The sequence below is a fragment of the Vicugna pacos genome, chromosome 26 (assembly GCF_048564905.1).
Source record: "Vicugna pacos chromosome 26, VicPac4, whole genome shotgun sequence".
NCBI lineage: Eukaryota > Metazoa > Chordata > Mammalia > Artiodactyla > Camelidae > Vicugna > Vicugna pacos.
The window spans coordinates 16,045,841-16,068,069 of record NC_133012.1 but is presented as its reverse complement, the minus strand read 5'-3'; the positions used below and the strand labels follow the sequence as shown (position 1 = coordinate 16,068,069).

General features: G+C 34.4%; 1 protein-coding gene across 1 annotated transcript; it reads left to right on the top strand.

The window, feature by feature from the left end:
* Positions 1–1,404: 1,404 nt before the first annotated feature.
* LOC140689557 (protein FRG1-like) lies at positions 1,405–15,868 on the top strand. Its single transcript, XM_072950600.1, has 8 exons — positions 1,405–1,628; positions 6,699–6,824; positions 7,621–7,678; positions 8,006–8,120; positions 10,405–10,509; positions 14,021–14,112; positions 14,638–14,748; positions 15,776–15,868. Exons 1-8 carry the CDS (start codon positions 1,538–1,540, stop codon positions 15,810–15,812), a joined length of 735 nt encoding a protein of 244 aa, XP_072806701.1. The 5' UTR covers positions 1,405–1,537; the 3' UTR covers positions 15,813–15,868.
* The last annotated feature ends 6,361 nt before the right edge of the window (positions 15,869–22,229 follow it).

Genomic DNA, 22,229 nt, shown 5'->3' with positions numbered 1-22,229 from the left:
GATTTGTGGCAGGTTCGTTAATACCTTTCAGCTTCCATTTATTAATGTATTGGGAGGGGTTAATGATACTTTAAAAGGCTTATGAGGATTAAATAAGATAACATCGACAGTAAATAAGTAGAGCCAAATGCAAGGAAGTGGCGTTTTATGATTATTAGATCTTTCAAGAAAAGGAATCTGCCCACTAATATCTCCACCTCTTTTTTAACTGATAAATTTGCTCGGGTTTGATTATTAATACAAGTGTTGAGCAGTTCATCCTGGTCTCAATGATAGAGGTTTTGGAACTTTTAGGTGAGTTAGAAAGCCTCAAGGAGCAAGCTGAAGCCACTACCCTTGAGAACTCTGCCTAGGGGTCTGGCATCATGAAGAATTTATCCTGAATACATCTGAAACTGTTACTGTCTGAATTTATAGGATGGAGGGGAGAGTTAGCTTCTGAAAGCTTATGATGAAAATGCAAACAAGTGTGTCTTATAATCATTGTAACTGTCAACATAATTAACACGTACGTAGCACTTTCTATGTGCCAAGGACTGTTCTAACCACTTTGCATATTAACTTTTTAAAAAATCATTCTTGAGGTTTTTTTATTATTATTGAGGTATAGCACATATACTATAAAATTCATCCCTTTAAGGTGGAATTCAGTCGTTTTTACTATATTCACAAAGTTCACCACTGTTGACTTGCTGAACATTCTCATCATCTCAAAAGGAAACCCCGTAATCATTAGCAGTCACTTCCCATTTTGCCCTTCCTCTAGTCCCTGACAACCACTAACCCTCTGTTTTGTTTCAGTTTGCCTATTCTAAATATTTCATATAAACAGAATATATAATATACGACGTTCTTAGGATAACATTCTCAGGGTTCATCGATGTTGTAGCATGTATCAGTCACTACTCATTCCTTTTATGGGTGAATAATATTCTGTTGTATAGATATAACATACGGTTTATCTGTTCATCAGTTGATAAGCATTTGGGTTGTTTGCATTTTTTGGCAGCAGAATAATTCTATCACTATTCTTATACAAGCTTCTGTGAGGACATATGTTTTCATTTCTTTGGGTATATACCTAAGAGGAGAGTTGTAAGGTGATATAGTAACTGTTTAGCTTTTTGAGGAACCCAAAACTATTTTCCAAAGCAGCTACACCATTTTACATTCTCAGCAGCAGCATATCAAGTTACACATTAACTCTTAATCTTCACAATAACCTTAAGAGTTGGATTTAATTATTATCCTCGTTGTATAGGTGAGGAAACTAACTAAAAGGGGGTGAAGTAAATTTTCCAAAAATCACAGAGCTAAGAAATGACAGAATCAGGATTTTAAAAGGCAGTCTGGCTCCAGGGTCTGTTCTCTTAACTGTAACACAGTACGTACAGGATCAGAAGTGACTTCTCAGTATTAGAAGTTAGAGTGTATATAACTTTAAATCAATTTGTATATCAATGTTCAGCTTCAAAGATTGTTCTAAGATTCCATCTTATGATATTTAACATGCAAATCAACATATCTAAACTCATCTATGAAAATTATCTCCTGTGGTAAGAAGAAAAAGAGCAAAGAGAAGAAGAGAAAAAGAGACGAAGATGAAGAAACTCAACTTGATATTGTTGGTGAGTCAGTTCCCCGTACTTTATTCTGAGAACATTAGTTGAGATCCCTTTAAAAATATTTTCCTAGTTAGGGATAATCAGTGAAAAGAAAGTGGAAGGAATTTATAACTAACCGCTATTTGTCTTAAAGAGTCCAACTATTACTTACAGTTGTAGATTGCTTTTATGCTCTAGCACAATGGATGTCACTGATGTCTTTTTCATTATTAGAACAAAGCATAGGAGAGAGGACACACAGCTCTCTGATTTAAAAGGTACCATCATTAGACTTTGTAATAATCCAGCGATTCTGATACATCATTTTAAAGGGCTGATATAGATAAATATTATTTAACCAAATATAGGTTACAAATTTTTTTTTCATATTGCAATCCAGTTGTTCCAACATCGCTGTAGAATAGACTTTCTTTCTTCATTAAAGTGCTTTGGTATCTTTGTCAAAAATCAATTGACTTTATATGTGTTGGTCTGTTTCTGGACTCTGTCCTATCGATTTCTCTATTCTTTTGATATATTCGTCTTGTTTACTGTCATTTCATAAAGTCTTGAAATCAAGTGGTGTGAGTCTTGCTTTGACCCTTCTAGATCCTTGCATTTCCATACAAATTTTACAATCAATATATTACCTTCCACAGTAAATCATCTTGGATTGTCTGGGTGAACTGTATTGAATGTAGGTCATTTGGGGAGAATCAACCTCTTAATAACATTGACACTCAATAATTTGCAGTTTTCATTATACACATCTTTTTAAAATTATAAATTATTTTATAATTTTACATTACTTGTAAAGAGAATTTTTAAATCTTATTTTCCAATTGTTTGCTGTTAAAACATAGATGTATAATTGATTTTTGTATATGGACTCTGTAGTCTGAGATACAAGTAAATTCATTAGTTTTAGTATTTTTGTTTGTTTATATAAAAAACTAAGAAATCTGCAGTCATATTTACTGCAAATAGTTTTACTTCTTCCTTTCCAATCTTTGTTTTTTTATTTCTTTTTATTACCTTATTGCACTACCAGGACTTCTACCATGTTAATCAAAGTGTTAAGAGTGGACTTAATGGCCTTGTTCCCAGTCTTAAGCAGAAAGCTTTCAATAGTCCACCATATAGTATGATGTTAGTTGTAGGATTTTCACAGATACCCTTTATCAAAATGTAGAAGTTTCCTTTTAAACATTTTTTTCAGGAATTTTTAATCATAAAAGTGTCTAATTCTAACTTTTTTTCCTGCATCTGTAGAGATGATTATATGGCTTTCTTCTTTTAGTACACCAATGAATTACATTTGATTCATTTTCAACTTTTAAACCAACCTCACATTCCTAAGATAAACCCCACTTGGTTGCAATGTGTTATTCTTTGTATATTGCTGGATTTGATTCCTAATGGTTTTAAGAATTTCTGCATCTGTGTTGATGAGGACATTGAACTTGTGTATCCTTTTCTTGTAATGTCTTTATTTGGTTTTGGTATCAGGGTAATACTGGCCTCGTAAAATGAGCTGGGAAGTACTCTCTCCTCCCTTACTTTTGGAAATAGCTATTTAAGATTGGTATTATTTCTTCTTCAACATATTTCACCAGTGAAATAATCTGAGCCTAGGTTTTTGTGTTGGCTTGTTGTTTTTTGTGGGAATATTTTTAATTACAAATTAAATTTCTTTAAGATATATTTTCAGATTTTCTTTTGTGTCAGTTTTGGTAATTTATGTCTCTTTAGAAAATTTTCATTTCATCTAAGCTGTTGAATTTATTGGCATAATGTGCAGAATATCCTGCACATTGATGTCTATAGAATCTGTATTGCAATCTTGTCATTCATGCCTCATATTGATAACTTGTGTTTTGGGGTTTTTTTCCTGCACCAATCAGTCTAGCTAAAGGTTTACCAGTTTGTTAATCTTTTTAAGACCCATCTTTTGATATCATTTATGTTCTCTATTGGTTTTCATTTTCTATTTCATTTCTTTCCTGTTTTTATCATTTCCTTCCTTTAACTTACTTTCAATTTACTTTGCTCTTATTTTATAGCTCCTTAAGGTGGACATTTAGATATCCTTCACAACACTTTACCTATATTCCAGATTTTGATGTCTTATTTTCATTTTCATTCGGTTCAAAGTAGTTTGTTTCCCTTGTGATTTCTTCCTTGGTCCATTGGTTTTATCTTTTGGGGTTTTTTTTTTTTGACCCATGGGTTATTCAAAAGGGTGCTATTTAATTTCCTTTGCTTGGAGATACTGTGGATATCTCACTGTTACTAATTCCTATGGTCAGAGAACATACGTTACTTTCTTGGTGAACTTCCATCTACACTTGAAAAGAACGTGTATTCTGCAGGCATTGATTTGCTGCTCTCTAAATGTCAGTTAAGTCATTTGGTGGACAGAGTAGACTTTCAGATCTTCTGTGTCTTTATTGACTTTACTAATACTACCATTTATTAGAGGATTGTGTTAAAGCATACCTAACTATTATTCTGGATTTGTTTACATCTTATTTTCTGTTTAAAGTATATTGAAGCTTTGTTATGAGGTACATGCACATTTAGGACTTTAATGTCTTCCTTTCAGTTTAATGAAATGTCCATTTTTCTGACAGTAGTCATTATCTTGAAGTCTAGTTAAATCATTTGAAGAGCGTTTTGCTCCTATCAGACTTGTTTTTTGTTTGTTTTTTATCTTTAATGATTAGAGGTATTTGGTTTTGCCCTTAGATGTAGATTGTGGCCCTTATTCTAGGAAGGGGTCCTCAAGGGGCCTCAACCAAATGTCCAGGGTACTCTGCGCTCTCTCCACACCAGTGTCTCCCAGCTCTCATGATCTCTGGCGTCTTCAGTCTGCTCTCAGCAGCCACAGCCCCACTGCTTGGCCTTGTGAAGTCTTTCCAGCACACATACTGCCCAGCCCACAGCCAAGGCCCTGCAGAGAGTCCCCACGTATACTTCTGGGGCCCCAGCCCCTGTGCAGTTCCCTCCTGTCTAGAACCTTACTCAGCAGATTCTGATCACATCAGGACGCCAGATCTGAGCTCAGTGAGACTGCCTTGCTCTTCTTGGGCTTCACTTCCCTGCACGGTGGTTGAGACGCTGCCATTCGGCAGAAGGCTAACATGAATGTGATGTTCACCTCATGTGTTTCCCTTTTGTCAACAGTCATAATCCTGTCAACCTGTGTTCCAGTACCAGAGAGTGGTTTTCTCACATACTCTGTCCAGTTTCCTAGTTGTTCACAGTGGGAGGGCAAGTCCAATACTGATCACTCTGTCTTGGCTAGAAAAGGAAGTCACTCTGTCCTCTTCTCCTTGTCCTCCCACCTTCTCATACATTCACAGTTTCCCAAGGTTCCTACACAAATAACAATATATTTTGGGGGAGGGGGGAAATCTTTTTTAATTTTGTGAAGCTGTTCTGTTGATTCCATGCAAGGATCTGAAAGTAAGCTAAAATTTCTACTAATTTTTATTAGTTATGAAACAGAAGGAAGAAGAGAGAAAGAACTCTTTTAAAATATAATAATATATTATTATCAGACCCAACAAAAATTAGATACAGTTTAAGTTCATACTTAACAGTGAAAAGCTGAAAGCTTTTCCGCTAAGATGGGGAACAAGACAAGGATGCCTACACTTGCCACTTTTATTCAGCATAGTGTTAGAAGTCCTAGGCAGAGCAATGAGGCAAAGAAAAGAAATAAAAGATGTCCAAATGAGAAAAGAAGTAAAGATGTCACTATTTACAGGTGACATGATATTATATATAGAAAACCCTAAAGAGTCCACCAAAAAACTGTTAGAACTGATTGACGAGTTCAATAAAGTTGCAGAATACAAAATGAATATACAGAAATCTGTTGCATTGCTATACATTAATACTGAACCACCAGAAAGTGAAATTAAGAAAATAATCCCATTTACAACTGCATCAATAAGAATAAAATACCTAGGAATAAATTTAACCAAGGAGGTGAAAGACCTGTACACTGAAAACTGTAAGACATTAATGACAGAAATTGAAGAAGACACACAGAAAAGATACTCCATACTAGTGAATTGGAAGAATTAATATTATTAAAATGTCTTACTACCCCAAAGCAATCTACACATTCAGTGCAACGCCTATCAAAATTCCAATGGCATTTTTCATAGAAGTAGAACAAACAATTGTAAGATTTGTATGGAACCACAAAATATCCCAAATAAAGCAATATACAGAAAGAAGAATAAGGCTGGAGGCATCACACTTCCTGATTTAAATTATATTATAAAGCTATAGTAATCAAAACAGTGGTGGTATTGGCATAAACACAGAGATACATAGATCAATGGAACACAATAGAGAGCCCAGAAATAAACGCATGCATATATAGTCAATTAATTTACAATAGAGGAGCTAGGAATATACAGTAAAGAAGGGACATCCTCTTCAATAAATGATGTTGGGAAAACTGGACAGCCACATGCAAAAGAATGAAAGTGGACCGCTATCTTGTACCATACACAAAAATCAACTCAAAATGAATTAGACTTAAATGTAAGGTCTGAAACCTAGAAGGAAAATATAGGCAATATGCTCCTTGACATCAGTCTTGGCAATTGTAATTATAATCTGGAAGGATACATAAGAAACAGGTTATAGTCATTGCCTTTGGAAAGCAGTCATGGATGGCTGGAGTCTGAAATGAGAGACTGTTCTCTGTAAATCATTCTGTGCCTTCCCGTGTTCTGCTGTTTTATATTTTAAAAGACCCTAATCTTGACTATGGTGGTAGTCACCTACATCTACACACACACATACAAACATACAAATGAGTGCATGTAAAACTGATGAAAGCTGAATAAGTTTCATGAATTGTATCAGTGTCAGTTTCCTGGTCTTGATACTGTACTACAGTTATGCAAGATGTTACCATTGGGAGAAAGTGAGTAAAGGGTATATGAGATCTCCCTGTATTATTACAAATGCAAACTAAACAAATTTTAAGTAAGTTACAACAACAGCAACAACTAAGGACCTTCTATCAAATCCAAAATATAAATTTAAATTACTGATTTTATTTTTTAGGAATCTGGTGGACAGTAACAAACTTTGGTGAAATTTCAGGAACCATAGCTATTGAAATGGATAAAGGAACCTACATACATGCACTTGACAATGGACTTTTTACACTGGGAGCGCCACATAAAGAAGGTTTGTGTCTGGTAGAAGCAATGGAATGGAAAAGGCCACTTAAAGTGTATATCTTATGATATTCATTCACTTACGCCACATTCTGACTAATCTCAAATATATTCCAAAGGAAAGAATCCATTTATTTTGACTCTTCCACTTTTTTCCTTCCTCACTATTTACCAGTGATTGCCAACTCCCTCTCCAGTGTAAGCATTTGAAAACATTCTGTATAGTTCCAGAAGAGTATCTATGGGAATCAAAAACAATACGAGTCATTGAAATAATAAGTGGAAAGAAAAAGGAAACCTGTTTGAGCAAAGGTTTGAATTCCTTTGTTCTTTAGACTTTTTGCCAAAACTAACCTGGAGCATAGTTAGTACTTTGAGGTTCTCTCATTACTTTTAGCCCAACAGAAGAAGCACTAATGAGATAAAAGTAATTGAAAGATTCAAAAGCAGAAGCTTCTGGTCTGAATGGCCATCCCTTGAATAAATTAAAGCATTTAGTTTTTTAAATATTAAGTGCTTATTTGTCTATGTGCTGACTGCATTTTAAAACACAGATAATGTGTTGGAAGTGACCAAATAAATAAGAATCATGCTGACCTATCTTATTAAGTATGTAAAACTAGCACTTAAGTTATCTAGGAGATAAAGTAGCTCTTGATACTGTGAATACTGTATTACAAATATGTCATAATCTTATATTTGATTTTAAAAGAGAAAAAGCTACTTTTTTAAAGCTAAAGAATATCTTTATATGTGTATTTATAAGAAACGTCAAATTTATTTTAAAATGATTTTTTCTCCTATAGTTGATGAGGGTCCTAGTCCTCCAGAGCAGTTTACAGCTGTCAAATTGTCTGATTCCAGGTAAGCTTGAATTGAACTATAATTAACACATTATAATGCATTACTTAAAATATTATATATCCATTAAAAGTAGTGTATTTGAAGAATAATGAATTTGGAAAATGTTTCCTATATAATATAAGGTATTATATAACACTATTTAAAGGAAATAGAATTTTAAATTGTATGTATAGAACTACAGTGTCCAATGTGGTAGCCACTAGCCACACATGGCTTTTGAACACATGAACTATGGTTAATCTGAATTTTTATACACACACATTTTTTTATGTTGCACATTTAATTTTCTTTCAGTTTTTAACATTTATCTGTTTTATTAATCTGAAGAATTGCTCTGAAATCTGGCTATGGAAAATATCTTGGTATAAATTCAGATGGACTTGTTGTTGGGCGTTCAGATGCAATTGGACCAAGAGAACAATGGGAACCAGTGTTTCAAGATGTAAGTACTATTTTGTCTTTAAAAGCTTCTTGTCAATATAAGAGAAAGTCTCTAACAGTCAATGAGAGCATATATTCTAAAAAAAAATGTAGAATGCAATAATATAAATCATTAAATTGGGAAAACTCCACATGAATTCATAACCTTAAAAAGATCTCAAAAAATAGTACAGCACAGCAAAAAAAAAAATCAACAAAGTGAAAAAATAAGCTACAGACTGCGAAAAAGTATCTGCAAACCATATATCTGATAAGGGGTTAATATCCAAAATGTAGGAAGAACTCATACAACTCAGTAGCAAGAAAAGCCAAATAATCCAGTTTAAAAATGGGCAAACAACGTGTGTGATTTAGATTCCACCTATAAGTGAGATCAGTTTTTCTCTGTCTGACTTAATTTCACTTAGCATAATGTCCTCAGGGTCCATCCACGTTGCCACAAATGGCAGGATGTCCTCATTTTTAATGGCTGAATAGTATTCCCATGTGTGTGTGTATGTATGTATATACAACTTCTTTATCTTTTCATCTGTTGATCCACACTAAGGTTGCTTCTATATTTTGGCTACTGTAAATAATACTGCCATGAACAGGTATCTTTTTGAGTTAGTGTTTTTGTTTACTTTGGATATAATCCCAGAGATGGAATAGCTGAATCACTGCTAGTTCTATTTTTAATTTTTAGGATCCTCCATACTACTTTTCATAGTGGCCGTACAAGTTTGCAATGCCAGAGAGTGTACAAAGATTCCCTTTTCTCCACATCCCTGCCAGGATTTGTTATCTCTTGTCTTTTTGATGATGGCATGAGGTGGTATCTCACTATGGTTCTGATTTTAATTACCTTAATGGCTAGTGATGTTGAACATCTTTTCATGTACTCATTGGCCATTTGTATGTCTTTTGGAAAAATGTCTATTCAGGCCTTTTTGCCTAATCCAATGAGAAAAACATTTCATACTGCAGCCCGGTACACACATATGTATAACAGAAGCAAGAGTTGTGCTTAACAATACTTACTTATCTATGTGTTGAACACTCTGATATTTTATATTCTTTAACTTCTTTTGCTGTGTCTTTCCCCTTCCCCCCAGTACTGGTCAGGACCCACTAGACTGATTTCATAAACCACTGCAACCAGGAGGGGTTACAGCCCCTTCTAGATGATTCTACAAATATAATGAGATACTTATAATAAAAATTATACCAACAGAAGAGGCCAGCATATCATAAGGCCAGTATAATGAGTCAGATACTTCGACTCACACAGAACTTTAGGGACATTCATTTCACTTATTTTTGGGAAAGACACTAAGTTTAAAAATGTTATATTTAAATGAAAAAGAAACTTAAAACTCCCTGATATAATAAGTAAAAACTATTACAAAAAGGGTCCCAGCCAAAAGATCAGCAGCATAGATTTAAATCACCTTGGACTATGTAGCCACATACAGGTTTACCAGAAGTCATCCAGAAGACAGAAAACCCAGTCCTTGCCACCTTGAATAAGAAATTAAATCAATTCTATGTTATTAGCACTTTTGTAACTGGATATGATAGGTTACTAATACATTTTGTAATGATTAGATTTATAAATATAGTGTCTGATGTTTAAGTTATTCAGAGTTTTCCAAAAGAATCAACCATATACAAGTTATAATTAAATCTTATGTTTGTTAAGGAAATTTAATTAATCAAATTTATAATCTAGGTTTAGATACATAGGAAAACTAGTTTTCACAGTTTTGTTTATTAGAGTCAATACAATACATTGAGCATTAAACAACTAAGTTTGACTATTTCTTCCCAAAAGTCCCTCAGATATTGATTCTTAAAAGTTCTGAGCAGTAAATTAAAAGACATCAAAGGCTAGCTTTTATATTATGTATTTTTATATTTTCCAATTATGGAGAAATTTTACTTAAAACACTACTATTTGAGTAAAATATTATATATTACAATTGTTTTGTCTTTATAGCTTTTTTTTTTAACTGAACTAAATCCATTACATCCTCAATAGATCTTTGAGGCCAAATGAAATAATTCTATTCCATCTAGTTAGAATTTAGTCCTATAACTAGAATATACTAAAAATATTTAATGTGGTTATCTTTGAGTAGTAAGATTATATGTGATTTTAGTTTTCTGTATTTTTTTCCCCAGGTTGTCTTCAAATTCTTTTTCCTGATTACTTCTATAATCAGGGGGAAAAATAATTTAGTCTTGAGAATCTTTTGCAGATATTCTTATAACTCGTTTTTTTGTTATTATTTTGTTTTATTTAGGGGAAAATGGCTCTACTGGCCTCAAATAGCTGCTTTATTAGATGCAATGAAGCAGGTGATACAGAAGCAAAAAGTAAAACAGCAGGAGAAGAAGAAATGATAAAGGTAATCATGACATTTTTCTATGGAATAATACATGGCACATATGATGTGACTACATCTCTTAAATGTTGCATCACTTATTATCACTTTAAAGGTTTAAATTCATAGCTTTTTATACTGTCTCCAAATAAACTTTAATTATAAATCCCGTAACTGACTGTTTGCACCATGTGGTAGAGAAATACATCTAAGAGCTACCTTGTTATTCTCTCCATTTATTAGTGTCTTTTTCTGAGTAGTTAGTTCCACATGCTTCTTAGGCCTGTGTCTTCTTTCTTTCTTGCCTGCCTTTTAAGTTATAATTTTTTAAATAAATGATCTGTTCACATGGTTCAAAATTGTTTAAATACAAGCATGTAAAGCATGTCTCCCATCTTTCTGTAGCCTTCTTGAGTTCCTATATAAAAAATGAGTTTTTGTAATTTTCTACTCTCCTGAAGTTAGCCTGCTGTACATACTCTTTTAGACCTTGATATTTTTTCCTTTACATTGTATGCTAGAGATTTTTTGTTATCATTATTTAGAAAGTTTTCTCTCTTTTTAATAGCTATATAAGACTCCATTTTAGGTGTGCTCCATAATTTAATCAGTTCCTTATAAATCGAAATTTAGATGATTTCAGTCTCTTATCCTTATAAACAGTGCTGCAGGACTTAACTTTGAATACACCTCATTTTGTAGGTGTGCAAGTATATGTGAGGATAAACTTCCAGAGGCAGGATTACAGGGTCAAGGGTACATGCATTTGTAATTGTTAGATACTGCCAAATTGTCCTCCCTAGGAGTTATACTAATTTAAACTCCCACTGGCATGTATGAGAAGGTTATGAGTTTAATACTTGAGCATCCATGTTGCTAGTCACTATATAAATATATAAACGTCATAGCAGAACTTTCAGAGCCTTAGCCCTCAAATTCTGGATCTCTTAATGAATAAGTAAGTCTTCCTTACATGAACAGAAACACAAAGCACCTAAAACGTTGTGTGTGTGTTTTAATTTTTTTAACATTTTTTATTGTGTTATAGTCATTTTACAATGTTGTGTCAAATTCCAGTGTAGAGCACAATTTTTCAATTATACATGAACATACCATATATTCATTGTCACATTTTTTTTTCTCTGTGAGCTACCACAAGATCTTGTATATCTTTCCCTGTGCTATACAGTATAATCTTGTTTATCTGTTCTGCATATGTCTGTCAGTATCTACAATAAACTAGAAATTTCTTTCTCCCAGACTTAACTTCCCTAATCCTTTTCTTTATTTCATTGTAAGAGTTGTACAGGCATCTTCATATCAAGGTGAAAGTCCTATTAAATAAAACTGTAAAGTAGATAATCAGGTAGTTATATTAACTGGACTTTGATGAAGGCCTTTAAGGCTTAATTTTTTAGCCTTACTAAAATCACCAGATCTTTAATGAAAAACAGAACAGCAAGATGAGTCTAAAGAATAACTACCCTTGTTGATGCATTGTTTTCCTTTTTCTTGGCATTCCATCCCAGTACTGAGCATTCTGAACTTTGCCTGATTTGTCTCTGTTGGCAAGTCAATACAGCTAGTCTGATCCAAATTCACTGTGTGTAATACATCAGTGAGGGCCAGAGTGGAAGGCTCAAAGAAATGGGGGGGGGCTTAATTTTTACAAATAAAGCATAAAAATTCACATTACATTTTCTCTACTATCAGCATAATTTAAAAGCATCAAGTATCTGAATATGCTTTATGTTAAATTCCGTGTCATGTATTTGATTTTATTTTTAAAATGTTCTCAATTTTCAAAATACTTTTTACTCTTACAGTATTCTTTTTACCTTGAAAAATATTGCTAATCTTTCTAAACAAGAATGCTAATACCAGTAACTTTATTCATCATTTGTAGTTGATTAATGGAGAAAGAAATGCCATTCTAGACAGCTTAGGAATTAGAAATTTCTGTATATTTTCATAGTTTTCTCAGAAATCATTTTCACTGCCAAAGTCTCAAATAATTTAAGTATAAAACCTAGATATTCTTTTGTTGTAATTTGAAGTGTCAGTCATAATATTTTTCAATTACATGAACAAAACTAAAGCAAGTAGCTGCAGGTACTCTGCTGAATGTAGCATATGCATTGTTGTCTTTAATCTTCATAATATTCTGGTGAGGTGGTTATTATTAACTTTACAGAACAGGAAACAGCCTTTTAACCCTCCTTACATCCTCACTGTTTGGATCAGTCACTTCATGAAAGTCACATAGCTCGATAAGGCAGAGACAGAGTGTGTACCCAGGCCCAACTGACTATAGAAATTACATTCCACATCACACCGCTTCTCAGGAAGCAGGTCATAAGAAAAATGCTGATGGATTTCTGACTCATCTATTTTTAATTTTATTTATTTAATTTTATTTTATCATGTTTAAATTATTTTTTATCTGGATTACATTATAAAAGCATGATTATTGAAGACAAACAGTGCAGATATGTGCTGTACTTTGCACATCTATAGGAAAAAAACACTATGCTAATTTATCATTAATTATAACCATTTTTATATGAAGTACCTGTCAGATTTCCCTGGGTCTGTTTTGTTAGTCAGGTACCTGGGAGCTCTGATAATCCTGAAGTCTTTCTACCTTGCCTTTTGCACTGCAGGCTCTGCTAGTCTGTGTCAACATCCACCTTTATGGCATGGCTTTATCTACCAGAATACATTCCCTCCTGCTAAAAGCAGTATTGTGTCACAGACCTAGTCAGGAATTTCCCCAGGTCTTTTAGGACCCCTCTAACCACACATATTACTGGCACATGCTTTATTGGTCACCACTTTCTAAGCAATCTAAGCAATCTTTCTTATGCTCTGAGCCACAGAGATCACTTTGGAGATGTGGGTCCTTTGGGTTGCAAACTGCCAGTTCCACAGCCCTGAATTCTATTCCTATCCCCTTCTTGCCACACTCAGTTGGTCCGAGTTGCTGTGTCTGTGTCAGTTAATTTATGCCATATGATAGTAAATATCTGTCAAAACTTTTGAGGATATAAGGAGGATTTAAAAGGGGTGGGTTCCAATTAGGTAAAAACATTGTATTATGTTAAAAGTTTTAATGTATTTGGTATATCCTATGCAAAGTAAAACAGCTATTATCTTAAACATTCAGTGTTATAAAATGAACACTAAATAGCAGGATAATTTGATCCTATTGTATTTCTTTTGAGGCCAAATAACGTTAAACTTTGCCTAATTTACTTAGTGGGATCTGACCTGTAAAATGCTTTTCAAATTTTTTCTTTAGTGTTTTTGATGTAAGGGCTCTTTAGAGAAATATGTAATAACAATTATTTAGATAAGTTACAGTTATAAATAAAAACACTTATCTAGAACCTGTCTTTTTCTGAATCTAATTGTTCAGTTAATTGTTTCCTTCTTTCATGTAAGGAATCACCTAGAATGCTATTGTGTAGTAAGTAAAGTGGAGAAGGGGGACGATAAATGTATAACCTGTTGGGGTCTCATCTCCAAAATCCAGATTAGATCCTGTGCTGAAAGAGAGACTAAGAAAAAAGATGATATTCCAGAAGAAGACAAAGGAAATGTTAAGCAGTGTGAAATCAATTATGTGTATGTATTTTTTTTCTTTTTGAAACTATAGATTTGGCAGTGAGAAGTGCTTCTCAATGCAACTAAAATAAAATACCTGAAGGACAAAACGAGGCAGCATAATGTAGATTCTAGGACAGAGCACTAAGCAGAAGAAGCCTTCTCTTAAGGCTTCAGTTTTCCTAGTTATCCTGTTAGCTTTCAAAGCTCAAGTCACCTGGGTTGGTCTGTTCTCCCTACTCAATGGAGTGGCTCTAATTATCAGTACATGATGCTAACCAAATGCTGTCCCACAGCTGGGATACAAGAGACTCCAGCCAACATTCCCGAATGTTGCGTCTGTAGGGCTTCCCAAACAACTGCCCTATTGATGGTGTGGTATGAAGGTCATTTTTGTAGTTGGAAAGCTGTATGTTATTTAAGAAATACAATTTGTTTTTTTTTTAAATAAATGAAAAACCTGTAAAATATCTGTAAGCCCATCAGTGAGTATGGTATAGCCAAATTTTGAGATGCTTTTCAGGAAAGATATTTTCTTCCTAACAGAAAGAAATTCCAGAGCTTCCAAGACCACAAACTTAAAATAAGTAAAGAAGACAGTAAAATTCTTAAAAAGGCCCGGAAAGATGGATTTTTGCATGAAACACTTCTGGACAGGTAGGTATATTTTTATTCGTACTGTTTTCAGTAGCCAATAGAAGTGGTGTATATAAACCCATGTTCTTTTCTTAATTACTGTAATTTTAAATTTTTGAATGTTGTAATATTACCTAAAAAGGACATTATAAGTCGGGGAAAAGATCACGAAGAAAGAGTACCTGAAAATAGCCGGATGCCAAGTTTTTATTTTTGTTGTGAGAAATTCAGATTCGACTGAAATAAAATTGAAGCACTTTTATTAAGCTGCATTCAGAAGTGTGCAGGATATTTGTCTTAGTACATTATTACTATTACTTATTACTGTTCCTGTTTAGGTAAGTAATGTCCTAGATTTACAACAAAAATAGGGTTAGAGAGGTTTAGCTATGAGCTTACAAGTATAAATCAAGTAAGTGCCAGATCAAAAGAGAATTTGGTAATCTCCTGCCACTCATTCAAGTCATATGTTGCAAAATTAGCCTTAAGATGTGTCTTTACACTACTTAATAAAAGACAGTGCTTTATCTTATATTTGCTATCAGCCAGCTGATCAAGTGGGTTACCTAAAGTCAGAAATAACACAGTAATTTTTTCCAGCTGAGAAAAATTAGCATGTGCCTATTTTTAAGAAATCAAGAATGAAATATAAAAAATAGTCAGGATGTAGACTCAAAAGAAGAATACAGTCTATGTCCTATAACTTTTATCACTTATGAAAATACAGCATTGCCACCTTACTAAATAAACGTTTAGGGCATGCTTAAATTCAGAGGCAATTAAAATTGCTTATGATGGATTAAAAAAGCTCTTAGGCAACATGTATTAAAGATTAGGAAAAGATTTTTGTAAGAGTAAAATCCATTTAGTATGAAACATAAAATTGGAAAGTAAAATTTTAATTAAAATATTTTACTATAAGCGGTATGGTAATATAATAACCAAAATTGAAAACACAATTTCTAAGCATGAGTTTATGTTTAGCAGCAGTTGACTATATGACATATTTCATGTAGATTAACTTTTATTATTTGTTTTGTTTAAACAGGAGAGCCAAATTGAAAGCTGATAGATACTGCAAATGACCGCAACTTTTGTTTCTGTCTTCTTTTTCTTCTGAATAAAAAAAAAATCAGTGGAAGTGTTTTTACAGAATTATTGTACTGTTATGGAATTACTGCTGAACCAGTAGCTAGATTTAATCAAGTTTAATTGAGTTCATCGGTAAACATGTATAATCGAAATTTGAGATGTTTTTCAAGAAAGGTTTTTTTTTTTAACAGAAAGAAATTCCAGAGCTTCCAAGACCACAAACCTAACATATTCCATGGATGTACTTTTTAGTTAATTGCAGTATTTCACATGGAAATGAAGCACAACTTAAAGTGCCACAGAATTTTTTTCTGGACTTCCTGTCATAAAGCATGAGATGCTACTCTAAGAAACAGGTGATGCCACACCCTGTCTAGTTCTCAGCGTTTATATTCCATCTGTCACCAACTCTAGAGTTACGTGGCCCGTCTACAGCAAGGTAGCTAAGCTACCAGCATTGACCTTAAAAAGGAGCTCCCGCTCTAATCTGGCCCTAACTTGGCATTCCGTTTCCAATAGCTGGATGTTCTCCCATATTGTGTTCTCTTTCTTCTGATCCTTGGGTACTTACTACCCTGATCCCCCAAAGTAGTGGTTCTCAACCAAAGGCTATTTTCTCTCCCAGGGGACATTTTGGAATGTCTGGAGACATTTTTGGTTGTGACAGCTGGGAGGAGGGGGTGCTCTGGTCTCTAGAGCGTTAGGGACTAGGGATGCTGCTAAACATCCGACAATGCACAGGACAGCAGCCTCCAACAACAAAGAATTATCCAGCCAAAATGCCAACAATGCCAAGGTTGTGAAACCTGCCCCAGGTCTTAGACTATTCCTTGCTTTCATCAGCTCCCCAACCCCTAAACATAAACAGTTCAAATTTACATACATAAGAATTGCCTAGGGTACCTATACATTTCTAAGACCCACCCTTAGAGATGCAAGCTTAGCAAATTTAGGATTGGTCCCCAGAACTGACATTTTAACAAGTACTCCAGGTAAATCGAGAGTAAGTGATCAGAACCACACTTTGGGAAACACTACCCTCACGAGATTGAAGCTTCCAACAATAGCTTAGTACTGGAGATCATCTGCCAAAAGACTGATTTCCCCGGAACACACATTCTATCTGCCTGAATTTCTGAACATAGTATGTTCCAGATTTCTTGTCACTATACCCACCCTCTTGTTTACCCAATTCCTGTCCCTATTCCAGGGAGCAGGACTACTTACAGGTCCTGGCAACCAAGAAGATACAGATTAAAAATAGGCATTGCCTGCCCTCATGAAGTTGATACACTAGTGAAGGAGGACAACAAATGAATAAGATACAGGTAAGATGGCCAACAGACACATGAAAAGATGCTCAATAATCAGCAGGGAAATGCAATCAAAACCACAATGAGATACCACTTCACACCTGTCAGAATGGCGCTTATCATAAGACAAATAAAAATGATGATGAGAAAAGGAAACCTTTATGTACTGTTGGTGGAAATGTAAATTGGTGCAATCACTGTGGAAAACAGTATGGAGATTTCTCAAAAAACTTTAAAGACTATGATATGACCCTGCAATTCCACTCCTGGGTATGTATCCAAAAAAAACCAAAAACACTAATTTGAAAGGATACATGCACCCCAATGTTTATAATAGCATTATTTACAATTGCCAAGACATGGAAACAACCTAAGGATCCATCAATAGATGAATGGATAAAGAAGATGTGATTATATAGGCAATGGAGTACTACTCAGCCATAAAAAATGAAATTTTGCCATTTGCAGCAATATAGATGGACTTGGAGGGCTTTATGCTGCTCAATGAAATAAGTCAGAAAGATAAATGCTGTATGATATGTGGAATCTAAGAAATACAACAAAAAAAGAAGCAGATTCACAGATTTAGAGACCAAACTAGTTACCAATGGGAAGGGCAGGGAAGGGCAATATAGGGATGGGGGAGTGGGAGGTACCAACTGTTAGAGTGTACGATTGACTCAAGGATGTATTGTACAGCACAGGAAGATAGCCAACATTTTGTAATAACTAAATGGAAAGTAACCTTTTAAAGATTAAAAAAATTCAGGTAATATGTAAATCTTCCTTCCTATTTCTAGCATTGCATTTTATTACAACCCCCATGAAAGCTCTGAAGTTAATCTGAGAGTGGCAGAGGTCAAGAATGAATGCATCTAAATACAGTCTTGTGTTCCACGTTTTTCCATCTTGTACATAAGCATATTGAGAATTTGTGTTTAAAGCACTATCAAAATCAAGATACATTCCGGCTGAGCATTTCCCTGATTTACTAGTCTAATAACCTTATCAAAAGGAAGGTTTTATACAATAAAAGCACACCAAAAAAGCTCCCCACACCCAGTTTTGTGTGCTCATATTTTTCAGATTAGATATTTAAAATTTTTCTGTCTCCTAGTTCACTAACTGTTTTATCATCTCCAAACTGTTAAACACATCTGGTTGTTTTTTAATCTCAGACAGTATTTTTCACTTCTAGAATCAATTTGATCCTGTTGTAATTGCTATTGTTATAATTTCTTTTTCTCTGCTGAAATATCCTATCCATTCATTACAAGTGTACTGGGGAGCAGTTTATTTTTAGGCAGTTATAAATAGCTACCTTAAAAATCCTTGTCTACTAATTCCAATATCCGGGTCATCTTGGAATCAGTCTCCACTGATTGCCTTTTTTTTTTTTTAGTATGTTTCTTGATATGTCTGATATAATTAGATTGTATCTGGACATTGTGAATAATGCATTGGAGAAACTGTGGATGCTGTTTTGACTAACTGAAATTTAGAAAATTGAAGAATTAGTATTTTTTCATTTAGTATGCAGTTAATTGGTTGATCACTAGCTCCAAATTCTCTCCCCACAGCAGGCAACAGCTGAAATCTCACATTCGGTTTTAGTTTTAGCTGGGCTGCTTGAATTCTGCCCCAAGAATGTGGAGCTTCAAGATCAGTGAGAGATTTGGGTAGTGTGGCTCTACCTTCTGTGGCTTTTTCCTTTTTCAGCATTTCCTCCTTACTTTCCAGATTCTTAGGTTACTCTGAATCCTGTCTCAGATTCCTAAACTAATAGGACTTAAGGTTTCTATAGGAGTTTTAATTACTCTTAGTGGCACTGCCTGGGGCCTGCCCTAAGTCAAAAAGATGTTAAAAATACGGTTCCTTTCTTACTAGAATTAACTCCGTTCAAGTTGCTCCATATTTTGGGTCACTATCCATTACCTTTAGATAATTTTTAATATTTTGTCCAAAGTTTAAGTTGAATGTGTGTGAGAGGGTCAGTCTAGTACAAGCTACTCCACCATGACCTGCTCAAACTCTTACTAGTTCCTTGTCTTCTCTTCCCCAAATTAAGGACCTGCCTGGACTTGCCTAGATACAGGTAGAAAACTCTTAACATCCTATAGAAAGAAGTTAATAAAGAAATCATTAAAATAAAGGAATACATTCATACATCTTAAAATAGGCCTGAGTTCCTAAAATGGACTCAGAATACCAGGTGAACCACTACCCACCCGAATGCTATGGAGTTCCTGGGTCATCTCTAGTGTAGACACTAATGAGTCCACAGCCTCAATTCCCTATTGCAGGACTTAACATTTACTCGGTTATTCTAAACTCTTACGACACAGAAGAATATATTAAAATATGCTAGCTCAATATCATTTTATTCACTAAATTATTATGACATGATACCTTTCATAACAGGGATAAAAACATCAAAAATGAATCTTCAAGATACTGTTCTTTTATGGTGTTGTCATAATCAGTATTAGCGTAAGGGGCTTAATTCAGGTAATCTCCATGATAATTTTTTGCGGCTCACTCATCTTGAAAGTCATTTCATTTAATAAAAAGATTAGAAACAAAATAAGAAAATAATTTCATACCTTTATTTCCCATTTCCTCAACCACCTACTACTGGTGTTTTTTTTTAAAGTGCATATTTCATTAAGGAAACTTGATTTTTTTAAGTGCATATTTCATAAGACAGGTTATGACATTTCCTGTATACTTTACCCCAGGAAAATCTCTGGCCCTATTTGGTGTATTTCTGTTTAATTTTTTGCCACTGGACTACTTCTCTTAAAACATTACTAAAATTTATTTTCCATGACAGAGAAACAAAAAGCCTTCTTTCTATTTGGCCTTGTGTTTCAACCCCGCCTTTGTATTTCATAAAAAATATTTTCTTTTCAGAGTGCATAGCAAGGACTTGCAAATGAAAATCTGCAGGTGTTCGCTTTCCTTACAGTGTTCCACAAACCTAATGAGGTTTTGCAATGCTGTTCTGAGTGCTGCTAGTAGAGAAAACAGGGTGTAGCACTACTTACTGGTGTTTATTTTTTCATCATGCTATTTCCTAATTCTGGTCCTTAGATACAAAGTGGAATCATGAGGAAGAGAACAAAGAAAACAAAGCATGTCTCTTTACTCCTTTAGAAAGGTGGAAACAAATATAAGTAGACTCCAAGGTAAGGAAGCGAGTCATGAGTTCTAATTTGAGTTCTGGAACTGCCACCTGACAAAATTAAGTTGGACAGCTGCAGTCAATCACTTGTGGGGGCAGGGGGGAACAGGCAACGCTTCAAGCTTCTAATGTCATTCTTTTTCTGTATTATTTTTCATGCATGTGTAAGTATTACTCCCTGTTTTTTTATCCTGCTGCTACATATATTCCCCCCAAAGTTTTTTTTTTTCCTCCAACTAATACCAGAAAAAACCCAGGGAGAACTTAGGATAATAGTTTATCAGACCATCAACATTCATTCAGTATGATGTTACCTGTGTATGTAAAATGGCCTTCTAAAGTGTGGTGACTTGTTTGGAAATGGCCAGTAGACCTCAGGCCATCCTAGGCTGTTGTATAGCTCCTGAGCCCTAAGTCCTAGTTTAGATCAATTTTAAAGTACAGCAGCACAGAAATTGTTTAAATGTATCCCTTCCTGTTGTTGTTTAGGAAAATAATTTCTTCCCCAATTGCCTACAGAAACAGAACCTTCTCATATGCATCCTTGTTCTTCATTTTCAGCCCAAAAATCCTCTCTAGAAGGCCTTGTATATATCCATCACCACCTCTCCACCTATGATTACCAACTTTTCTTTTTCCATGTTCCTTTTGCTACCATAGCCTCATTCCACACCAGTATGATCTTTCCATAAAACAGAAAAATGGACAAAGACTTAAGAATTCTGAAGAAGGGAAAACAAAAATTCTAATACACAAATTTCCTCTTGACTTTCCCAAGAAAATGCCCCTTCTGACTTTTTCTAAGCTGAATTCAGCTTTCATTCCAGTGCACCCAGGGTTGGAGAATCATATACCATGGCCCCATGTACCAGTTTTGAAACTTCTCATTATCCCCACCCATCACCTTAGGCCTAGAAGCACACATCATCAAACTCATTACCACAGCAATTCTGCATGGCTCTTCATCAGCGTCCTCGAACCTGGCCCTGGTTCACAGTCTTTCTCTTCACTGAGCCTCCCATCCTTGGTTTCATTGACTTCAGCACTGACACTGTTGTGGCCTTTCATTCAACTGCCTTAAAAATCTTGTCATCTATGCTCAGCTGATCTTCTTCTCCACCTTAAATTAACTATAGACCAACTTGGTTACATACGTATTTTGCTTCTTCCTAGACTGGAAATCCTTATCTCTAACTCTGACCCTTCAGGATCATGGCTGTTCATTTCTTTACCAATGTACTTTTCATTTATAAAAGTTTTGAAATACATTTTCTTAGTTCCAAGCCTGCTCTGTTATTATTAGATTTAATTTTCTTGCAGTTAGTGTTTATTTCTAAATCTAATAAATGATTTGCTTTTTAATACATTGTTTTATAGTTGTGAATTCATAGAATATAAAGTATCATTTTTCAAACCAATACTAATATCTTCTTATATAACAAATACATTACCTCTAAGAAATTCCACATTTTGCTCAATTCCAACTATAGTCAGAACCCTCAGTTTTCTCTTTAAAATTAGAAAATTATTGATCAATTGACCATATGGTGTAAATAAGAAGTGAAGGAAGAAAAGTCATTTTACATGTCCAAGAATACATTTACTATTCTTCCTTCTGTTCTCACCCTCACCCTTACTGTTATAACAGAGTTGGCAGCTATGGTACTGATAGACCTACCATTTAAATACACAGAATCACAAACTAATAAGTACTATGCACTGATTTCCTTCTTTCCTGGGATTTCTCATTTCACTCATATCAAACCCAGGAAAAGTGGGGGAGCTTCACCTTTATAAAACCAGGGCTTCCACTGTAAGTGGTATAGTAGACTCGATACCATGAATGGTACTCCTTATTAAAACAACTAACACACTGAATAAAATATTTTAAAATACCTTTTTAAACACCACTC